The following is an 11,316-nucleotide window of genomic DNA, read 5'->3' on the forward strand; positions in this document are numbered from 1 at the left end:
AAAAAAAAAAAGAAAAAAAAAGAAAAAGAAAATGATCACAAAAATTTGCTTCTTTTTTACAAAGATTAATGACAAATGAATCTTGTTTGATCTTAGTTTAAACATGAGTTCATACAATTACAGATAAATATGAGACATAAACTATGAGTCCAAATGCATATAAACTGAAAATTTTTTTTTAATTCACTCAAAAAATTCTATATTTAATCTAAATGAAATAAAGGTATGGTTTCCTAATCTAGTTAGGGAAAATCTTAACTACATTTTTTAACTGAGCTAAATAACCTTTTCCAAACCCAATTTAAGATGTCACTAATTGTACACTAATTGTAATTAAGTGAACTCATAACCATCAAAAATGTATTACATACTTGAGCACTTTTTTCATTTCACCACTAGGAAAAAATAGTAACTCTGTAGTGCATTATTAAGTAGGTAATTTTAGAAGGTCAGTATCATTTGGTTTATGACCTTTCTCTGATTGAAAGCAATGCTGCAGAATGTTATCAAAATGATGAAGGCGCCAAGTAGGAAAGAAAAGCTAACACCAATCAAAAGGGGAATGTTTCTTTTATTGTCAACAATGAATAAGCACAGAGGAACAAGAGATAATTTTGTAAAATCATTTAGAAGATTGTGAATCTATATAATTTATCAAAAATATAAAGATGGGCACAACATACTTTCAGAATTACGTTTTCCCTTAAAACTTAAATATATACATATATATAAGTTTTCTTAATAATTAGGACATTTAATAATTCAGGAGGAGTTCTGTACTAGATATGATTTTCTGCAAGGACAAAAACTTTCATTATAAAAGTTTAAAAACCAGACCAAATGATGTTTTTAAAAATCTGAGTTAAATATGCATATATAACAGCCCTATTCCTTACAAAGGGAGAGGTAACAGTATGTTATCTGATCAGTGTTCTTTTCTCTTATGTTTAAAAATAGTTAATATTTTAAGTATTTTAATATTAATATTTTGATATTTTTAACTTAAAAAAATTTCTTTTGAGATAGAGTCTCATGTTGTCACTCTGGCTGGAGTGCAGTGGTGCAATCTCGGTTCACTGCAACCTCCACCTCCTGGGTTCAAGTAATTATCATGCCTCAGTATCCTGAGTATCTGGAATTACAGGTGCCCACCACCACCCCCAGCTAATTTTTCTATATTTAGTAGAAATGGCATTTTGCCATGTTGACCAGGCTGGTCTCAAACTTCTGACCTCAAGTGATCCACCTACTTCAGCCTCCCAAAGTGCTGGGATTACAGGCGTGAGCCACCGTGCCCAGCCAATCCTTAAATATTTTTAATACTTCATATTTTAAAAGATGGAAGAAGCAGTCAAAGCTAAAGTTAGGAAAAATTAGAATAAAGTATGGTAATGTCATGATGCATGTGCTAAGCCAATCCTGGGGACACCTTATTATAATAGACTCTTATTCTTTCATTGACTTTAGGGGTCTGTTTTTCCCAGAAAATACTTTGATATCCAAGATTAAGCTTAAATTATAGATTAGTGGTGTAAAAACAGAAACCAACAAGATCAGCAACATGACTCTGGCTGCCAGTGAGCATAAACTAGCACCACCTTCTAGTGGTTTTATTTAGGGTTTTGAAACTCGCCAAAGAGCCTTACTTCTACTGTTTTTGACAATGTTAACAATACACTCTCTATTTTAAGTACAACCTGTGAGGAAGTACTTATAGGTAGAACCACAGCACATGTGAAAAATATAGACTAATCCCTGTGTGTAAACATTACCATATTAGATTTAATTACGATTAGATTTAATTTATCTAGGTCTACATAATTGCTAGGAAAGGAGGAGTCAGTCAGAACGTATGGAAATAAAACACGCAAACATTCCTGTCAAAAATGAAGATATACTGGAATCTGAGATGATGACACAAGTTCAAAATGCAAGTTAGTCTAGGCATAGTATAATCAATATTAATCATTACTTTTATTCCAAATTTTTTCTGTAAAAGATACACAAAGAAGTGAATAAGGTCACTGCTACTTCAGGAAAGTAAAGATGAAGTTGAAAGGGAAAGGTACAACAAAAAGAATGTTTATATACAACATTTATGCAGTTATAAATGAAGTGACAGGGTTTGGAGATTTGAAAGTACATTATTATAAATATCTTTGATGACTTATGGTACAGAAATCTAATGCATTTTAAATACAGATTTAACTGTCAGTGAAGTGAAAAAACAAGGCAGCAAGATGCATTACTTACTCTCTTAGAACTGCATACCATATTGGCACTGGCAACAAACAATATACATAATATGTCCAGGGACAGGCTTGAATCAGCAGAAAAAATGCTACTAAAATGCCAATAGCTACAAAACTACATGGTAGGAGATGGCTTGGTTTCTGAAAAATCAAACAAAACATTAAAACACTTCTAAACCAATGGTAATTGACAGGTTTTAAAAGATATTTTTATAAAGTGAAGAAAACTTGTTATTTTCTTTCAATGGTTATACAACTAGATGATTAATCAAAGAGCTGCATTAAGACAAGGAAAAAAATCTATTATTTGAGCAGCACATTAGAGAGGAAAACCTAGATAGCCTGGAATTGTTGCAATTAAGCAATTCTCAACTTAAAAGTGACTGTGGCCTCAAAGTTTGTTTGCAAGTAACTTATTCAGAATTCTGAACATGTTTCCTCTTAGGAGCAATTTCATAAATGTTGATTGAGTTATCTGGATAACTCACAAAAGCCTATTTAATCCATAATAAAGTATGGGGCTTAAATTTCATTTGGAACAATGTTCTATCTATTCAAGCTCCAACGTGACATGATACCTAAGCTTCTCTCTCTACTGTCCACCCAATAGAAACTTCATTCAGTCATATGTGCTATTCCCAATCACCTGCCAAACAAGAGAATTCATCAATGTAATTCATTAGTGATAGTCTCCATGGTACAAGGGTCAGGGACTTTAAGTACAGAAGATGATCCTAGATAATCTGGGTGGGCCTGATTCAACCCATTGAAAGGCTTTCAGAGCAAAACTAAGGGTTCCCTAAAGGAGAAATTCTACCTGTTGAGTGTAGCTTCCGCTCCTGCTGGCGAGTTCAGTCTGCCTTTGCTGATAGCCTGACCTGTGAATTTAGGACTTGCCTAACTAGGCCCCACAATCACATAAGCCAATTTCTTACACTACATCTCTTAATATATATTGCCTCCTGGTTCTATTTCTCTGGTTTTTAAGATGTACCAACTTGTCACTAAATAAAGTATAAATGCTACAGTCCAGCATTTGAAGTCTTTGATTACTTTGGCCTAATCTATATTGTATTATTTCTTACCAGTCCCTTGAACAAATCTCCCACATTTTACCCAAAGTAAACTATTTATTTTGAATGAAGCATGGTGGAGAAAGAGAAAGAATTCAAGTGTCAGAAAATATGGGTTCTGTCATTTAAAACACACGTGTCCTTGTGGAAAAATTTTTCTGACCCTAAATCCCTCCATCTGTATTATGAGAAACGTAACCACCAAATTTAGGGTAGTGTTAAGCTTAACTAAATAACTTAACGTAAAGCACCCAGGACAGTCCTGGAACAGTGGGGCTCAATATATATTACTATTATCCCAGCATAACTGTACATCTTCCCAAATCTGTCTCTGTTTACATGATTCAATTTGCTTTAATTCTCATTATCTCCCTAGATTCTGACTGGTAAAATCCCACCAAGACTTACTTTTCCTGTTATCGTCACCCTAAAGTCAGCTCTCTTATTTAAAATATGATACTCTTGTATCACCTCAAACACTTAACATGTCTTAAAGCTGTCTTTTGTAGTAGGGTGTAGATATAGTGACCTACACTTGGTAAGGTGGTCATATGTGTACATCTCTTACCTATTTTATTAAATTCTAAGCCCCTTGATGGCAGAATCTAAATCCTGTATTTCTTTGTACGGCCTATACAGCAAGCTTGTCCAATCTGCAGTCCATAGGCCACGTGTGGCCCAGGACAGCTTTGAAAGTGGTGCCAACACAAATTCATAAGCTTTCTTAGAACATTATCAGAATTTTTTTGGCAATTTTTTTTTTTTTTTTTTTTTTTTTTTTTTTTTTTGTATTTTATTTGTGGCCTAGGACAATTCTTTTTCCAACGTGGCTTAGGGAAGCCAAAAGATTGGACTCCCTTGCCAGCATCTAGCATTGTCCCATATACTCAATTAAATATTGGCTGTATTTTCAGATTAATGAATAAGGAAGAACCATCAGCTATGAAATCTTAACATATCCATGTAAAACTGAATGTCAGGATAAATATGAAAAGGCAATCTCCGGCCCAAGACTGCTCTGGATTAAAGTCTCAGTCCTTCACATGCTAGCTAAGTGGCCTTTAATAAGTTACTTAACCCTCCTCAGCTTCAGATTCCTTTTTTGTAAACATAAATTATAATATCTACTTCTAACACCGTAATGAGTTCTAAGAATGCCTAAACATAATTCCCCTTCCAGCCAATTTCATATACATTCAAATAATTAAAATTACTTGAGGGAAATTATTTAAGATACATTAAAACATTATATAAAATTATAATAAACACTAATGGTCTTACTTCCATTACAGAATAATAAAATACAAAATTGGAAAAGTTACCACTGGAAATATCTGCAGACTATTATTAAAAAAATACATCACCAGGATGTATTACTTTTTAGAGGATTTGAACATGGTAAGAATTATTAAACAGAATGAACCAAAGGAAATGAAAGTAGCATATTCTTCCTGGTAAATGATAGTTAGCAATATATTTTAAAAGAGTAAAGTGTTTTAATGTAGTAAAACCATATATGTACTGTTATATTGTCTCAGCAATATAAAGTATCATTAAATAGATTTTTTTAATTTTTATTTTTTCACTGAAAGCATAGTAAAGTAGGAACAAATTCTTAAAACAAGAATACATGAAAAGGTCCAGAACTCTGCATTTTTGAGAAATTTCAGGAAGTTAAAAGAAGAGCAATTTAAAAATGTATACATCATTTAAGAAGAAACATTATGAGCAAATAATTTTATCACTTTCTAGCTCCTAAACTTTTAATATTGGATAAAGTTAAACATATTGCTTTGAAGTAGCTTTCTGACCACTTGTACTAGAAAGATATGGAATACTTATAAAATGCTAAATAGTTAGAAAAAGAACAGAAGATCAACATCATTAATAAAATAGGAGCATTTAAATTACTTACACCTCTATCTTTTTAGCTTTCGTAAGCCATAGGATCATTATTATTCATACATTTTTTTCTCAACTGAAGAAACAGAGATAACTGAGGAAAAATCCAATGCAATAAAAGCAAATGAAAGATAAATAGGAGTTAGCTTAGAGCAATGACTTGCACATCCTATAAACTCATTACACTGGATTTATACCAGTGATTTTATACCGTCATCTGAATCTTTGTATTTTCTAAACGTACCTTAACTTCTTTACTAACACTTCTTATAAGGTTGGAATGAGACTTGATGATCAACAAAGAAGCATAAGAGATCCATCCCACAAAACCAATAGCAATATTGATGCCCAAAAAGAATCTGTCATATGTGTGGTAATAGGACAATCCTTTCAATGCAAGATGAATTAGCTCCTTGCAAAGGGAGACCTAGGGAGATAAAACATATATAACTCGCTAACAGAAGGAAAAAGAAAATCTAAATTTTAAAAGAAAATTTTAAATTCCTACAGCAAAACCATTGTATTAAAATTAGTGAGCAACTATAGATAACAGATTAAGAACAGACTTTGTTTGATGATATTCTTTGAAAGTATGAGAAAAATTTGGAATAAAATGAATTTTTTAATCTGAATAAGAAAGGACATTTTAAATGTAAACTATGTGTGCTTGTGGAAATGATCTTTAGATAACTCATGAAAGAAATGAAGGCTCTCTAATATAGGTCCCAAATGATGTTATCATTATTGGCCATATTTATATTTTTTACTTTCTCATATGAGATTACCTATAAAACATCATTAAGTAGCTTAATATTTCACAGGAGAAAAATAGCTTAGCATTTTAAAACCATCAGGAAAAAAAAGCATTGGAAATGCATGGACTGGCAATTATTTAGGCAATTTTAGAAATGAAAACATAATTCTTTTCTGCTTTAAAATTAAATAACCATTTAACAAAGAAAAAATAATGAAAAATATAGTGGAAAAGGAGTTTGGAAGAGTCAAAGCTTCAACATGAATCATTAGACTTTTAATAATGTATAGATAATTCCAAGTGGCAGGCACATAGTGTTCTAAAATACTACACATAAGTAGGGTGAGATAAACTTGGCATATATTTCTCATTTTAAAAAATGGTAATAGTTTGTTTCTAATGCTAAACTAAAAAAAAATTGGGCTGGGCATGGTGGCTCACACCTGTAATCCCAGCACTTTGGGAGGCCAAGGCAAGTGGATCACCCGAGGTCGGGAGTTCGAGATGAGCCTGGCCAATATGGCAAAACCCCGTCTCTACTAAAAATACGAAAATTAGCCGGGTCTCATGGCACATGCCTGTAATCCCATCTACTCGGGAGGCTGAGGCAGGAGAATCACTTAAACCCCGGAGGTGGAGGTTGCAATGAGCCTAGATCGCACCACTGCACTCAGTCTGGGCAACAGAGACTCCATTAAAAAAATAATAAGAATAAATAAATAAATAAAAATTTACCCATAACATTAGCTGAAATAAGAGAGAGATGTCCATTGCTAAAACAGCTACTCAGGAAATGCAATCCTTCCTTGAGGGCTCAAGACAGCTCCCTGGCCTGCCTACTGTGCCCTCCATTGCCATACTTTTCTCCTCCCCAAACCCAGAATGATAATCATCTACTTATGTCTATAAGGCCAGTATACTTACTGCTTCGTCAAACTTTCTGTGTTTTATATAAGATCTTGCTTTTCTTAAAATGTCGAATTGTTTGGAGTCAGAAAGTGACCTATAAAAAAAAAAAAGAATAGGTTTAAAGGGTTTCCTCATTCCACCTGTATATTTCTCTTTTGTTCCTTAATTTCAAAAAAAAAAAAAAGGACAGTGAAAATTGCAAAACAATAAACAAAACAAAAATCAAAGAAAAAAACCTGAATTGTATCGCTGTTGGTTCTCTGAAGTCTTCCAAGAAATAGCTTATGGTTAAATTTGGTTTTCTTGACTCAGAGTTTCAAATGCCAAACTACATTTATGAAAGTCATATAATCCATCATTCTGAAGAAATGTAATACTCCGGCTAACAAAGAAATTCTGATTAAATCAAAGTAATTGACAGAACACCAAACATATGGCATAAGTTCCACCACTCAGTTGTCCTGTGCTCCTGGCAGACTTCGGATGATTGAGGGCAGATCCATCAATGTACTTTTAATCCCTGAGCCAAACAGGGCCTGAGAATTCTCATTATCAAAGAGCTCCGGGCAGAGCCTAACCAACAGTGGAAGTTGGTGAATAATTTGAACCTATTTGCCATTATTATAGCAGAGCCTAACCAACAGTGGAAGTTGGTGAATAATTTGAACCTATTTGCCATTATTATACTATACTATATACCTTCTTGGTTCCTCTTTCATGTCTCTTTCCCATTTTCCTGTCCTATTTTACCAAAGTAGAAACTTTAAATGAACAAGAGCAATACTCCTTAAAAAAAAAAAAAAAAAACCGCATAACCTGAAACTATATAAAGGCATTAAGTTTATGGAATGTAGAAATTGAGGAAATATAACCAAAATTTAATTACCTTAATGAAATATATCAATACATTCACATTCAAATTTGAATATATGCTCCTTAACTAAAACCTACATATCTAAAGTGAATGCCTTTACATTTTAAAAATGCATAAAAAGTTCTTTAAGGCTATATTAGATTGGATCACATGAAATTGATGTTTTCCTATGTGAACAACTACTAAACTACTAAATTAAATATTGGCAATTGCACATGGGTCGACATAATATAATCACTTGGCTCCTGCAGTCTCTGAAGAGACAGGAGTGAGACTTGTACGAAGTAAATCTTTTAAGCAGTAATTATTAATTTGGGAACGGGGAAGGTCTGAGAGACTTTTTTCAGAATCTGAAACTCTTATCTAGAAAATGCACATAATCCAAAATCTAAAATATAATTTCAGAAATTCATAAACCCCAGAAGCTTATCTATAAACTCCCTCAAAGTTCTATGGGATACTCTGATTAATCATCTGTGCTTTGGCTTAGATCAGTGGCTCACACTTGTGGTTCCAATACTTTAGGGGACCGAGGTAGGAGCATCACTTGAGGCCAGGAGTTCAAGACCAGCCTGGGTAACAAAGCAAGACCTCGATTTTATAAAAAATAAAAAAAGAGCCTGTGCCTACTCTGATTGCTCACAGATATTCCAAATCAGGGGAACCCAGTCACTGGGTTCTCATGTTGCAGACTGCAGGAAAATTCCCCACCACTGGACTCACTGGGATTTGGAGGGAAAAGGTTGCAGGAGGCAAAAAGACATGAAAGAAAAACAAGTTACTTTAAAATGTTGCTTTGATCCAGTTCTCTGTCCCTACAGGCACCAGACAACATGAAGTGTTTTCCCAGAAGCCTTAGCAAAGAATTGCTGTGCCAAAGGGCACAGACATTTTTTGGAAGGCTATATCAAAGTTGAATTTCCCAAATTTCCATAAAACTTTCTAGTTGACCTTCTTCCTCTTGCTCTGATCCACTCAGCTTCCTAAAATAGAGATTGTATTCTCTCACTTACAATTGATATGGGCATCTCATTGTCTGCTTCATCAATTCTAATCTTCTTGGACTATTGATGACCCTCATGCTATTTCACTTAATTTCCCATTATCACAAATGTGTACCCTCAGCTGCATAATGGTGAAACTCTTCAAGCTTCACCTATCTGATGTCGTAAAGATCTTCCCCTCTTTGCTTTCCAAAATCAAATATTCATCATCCTTTAAGGTCCACTCCAAATCTCACCTCACATCATTAGCACTTTAGTTAGTGGTCTAATGATCAGTTTATTTCTCTTCAATTAAATTTTAACCTCCATGTGGGCCAAGATAATGTATTATATTCCATTAACATCCACAATAATACTTAGCTAAGTGCTAAAGCACATAAAATGAATCAATAAATCTTGATTACAATGCTATCAAAATACTGCAGACCTAAAAAATGGAAGAAAAATAAGTGAATAACATACACTGCCATTTGTAATGCACCTAAAATTTTGAATAAAAAGAAGGAAAAAATGTCTGAAGTTAAATTACTTAAGCTAATTTAACAGACATTCTATTAAGTGAAGTCTTACGAAGAATAAGGGAAAAAAATTCTTAAAAAGAAATACTGACACTATAAATTATGCTATGTTATACTGGAAGTACTAAGGTAAAGAAACAGCAGTGATGGTAATTTATAATTTTTCCTAAATGCACTATTTATAAACCTTGGGACACACCAAAGGTAAACATATCAAAAATTTGTAATACATCTGGAATTCACCAAAATGTTCTGTAAAAGTCTCACTGTACCACCATGACATTAAGACACTCATACACTTGTCCCCCAATATAATTTTTAGTTTTAGCTTTCCATCAAATTGAGAGGGGATATAAAGTAAATTTTCTTGGTATCACATACTTTAAACATAAGGAGATTTTGTAAGAAATATAAAGTCTAGAATACAGAGTACAATTATGTTCAGATTTATGTAAACAAAAAGAAACCCAAATAAAAACAAAATCAAGGGGGTTGGCAAAGGATTAATTAAAGGAATGCCATATAGAAACTAAAATGAACAAGGATCTGCATGTATAAACATGGACAAATCCTTAAAACCAAACTGAATGGAAAAAAGAATTGTTTTAAAACATAGATTTTTAAAATAGGAATTCAAGTGTATTATGCCATTCTATTCCCTACCCCCAAAAAAAGAGAATCTAAAGAAACATGGCAAAATGTTGGCTGGGTGCGGTGGCTCATGCCTGTAATCCCAGCACTTTGGGAGGCCGAGGTAGGCAATTACCCGAAGTCGGGCATTCGAGACTAGCTTAACCAACATGGAAAAACCCCGTCTCTACTAAAAACACAAAATTAGCCGGGCGTGGTGGGACATGCCTGTAATCCCAGCTATTCAGGAGGCTGGGGCAGGAGAATAGCTTGAAGCCAGGAGGTGGAGGTTGCAGTGAGCCAAGATCGTGCCACTGCACTCCAGCCTGGGCAACAGTGAAACTCCAACTCAAAAAAAAAAAAAAAAAAATTAAGATGTATGGTAAAATGTTAATATTTTCTTAAACCTGAGTGGTGGGTATACAAGAATTTTTATTATACCTGTATTTATTATATTCCCTTTTCTTTTCATCATGTTTGAAATATAAATAAAACTTAAAATATGTTAACAAGGATATACATATATAATGGATACATATGTATATATGATATATATAGACAGATGCATAATAAACTGCAACTTTGCCTACAAGGAAAAGACTGTAAGATTGGAACACAGGAGGAAAGGTGACTTTTTATTATTGTTTACATAAATAATATTGAGTGCATGCATTACTTGTTCATTAACATTTTTAAATAAAATGATTAAAACACTAAGATTTAACCATAGCATTTGCTTATGCCAGAGAAGTTTTGGGCATACCAATGCTCCCACCAAGAACAACTAGAAAGCCTAATAAAATAAATTTAAAGGTACCAAACCCATCAAGTAATGAAAGGCTAAGATCCTAGAGAGAAGGAAACCACAGGGAAGTAATCCAAAAGTCTACGAACTGTAACTCTGAGGGAATCTACCATTCTTATTCTTGGCACAAAGCAAAAGGCTGTGAATTTAGGGATATAGCTAGTGCCAGGAAATAGAGAATCCAAGAGCCTTTGGCAATCTTGTATGGCTGGAGAGATAAAAACTAAAGCTTTTAGCTGCCAATGCAGCCAGAACTTGAGAACCTAAAAATAAAGAAAAATAAGAAAGTAATGTACATTTTCATTGTGGATTTTTTTTAAAAAAAGAAATGTTAAAAGTGCATCTTGAATTTAAAACCAATTTAACACATATTCTAAGGTGAAATCTTAAGAAGAATGAGAAAAAGGGCTTGTATAAGAAAGAAATATTATATTATACTATATTATTTGGAGAACTCAGGTAAAGAAACAAAGGCCAAGTCTTGGTGAGAAAAGAGGTGAGAAAAAAGGTAAGCCTGATACTCATTTGTGTAGAACAAGAGGACAAGCAGCTAAGAAGAATGCCCCTGAAAAGCAAACAGAAGTTTTGGTAGCTT

The 11,316-nt window shown here is 33.5% G+C and overlaps 1 protein-coding gene across 4 annotated transcripts in view; it reads right to left on the minus strand.

Annotated features, from left to right (window-relative positions):
- Positions 1-11,316, minus strand: part of PIGN (phosphatidylinositol glycan anchor biosynthesis class N) — a 141,903-nt gene that overhangs the window by 61,350 nt on the left and 69,237 nt on the right. For all 4 annotated transcript variants that reach the window (XM_017528850.2, XM_017528853.2, XM_017528852.2 and 1 more), the window contains 3 exons: positions 6,906-6,984; positions 5,472-5,654; positions 2,254-2,393 (listed from right to left, as the gene is read on the minus strand). In XM_017528850.2, the coding sequence (XP_017384339.1) occupies positions 2,254-2,393; positions 5,472-5,654; positions 6,906-6,984 (402 nt within the window). The remainder of the gene's footprint in view (positions 1-2,253; positions 2,394-5,471; positions 5,655-6,905; positions 6,985-11,316) is intronic.

This window comes from Cebus imitator, unplaced genomic scaffold (assembly GCF_001604975.1).
Source record: "Cebus imitator isolate Cc_AM_T3 unplaced genomic scaffold, Cebus_imitator-1.0 Scaffold55, whole genome shotgun sequence".
NCBI lineage: Eukaryota > Metazoa > Chordata > Mammalia > Primates > Cebidae > Cebus > Cebus imitator.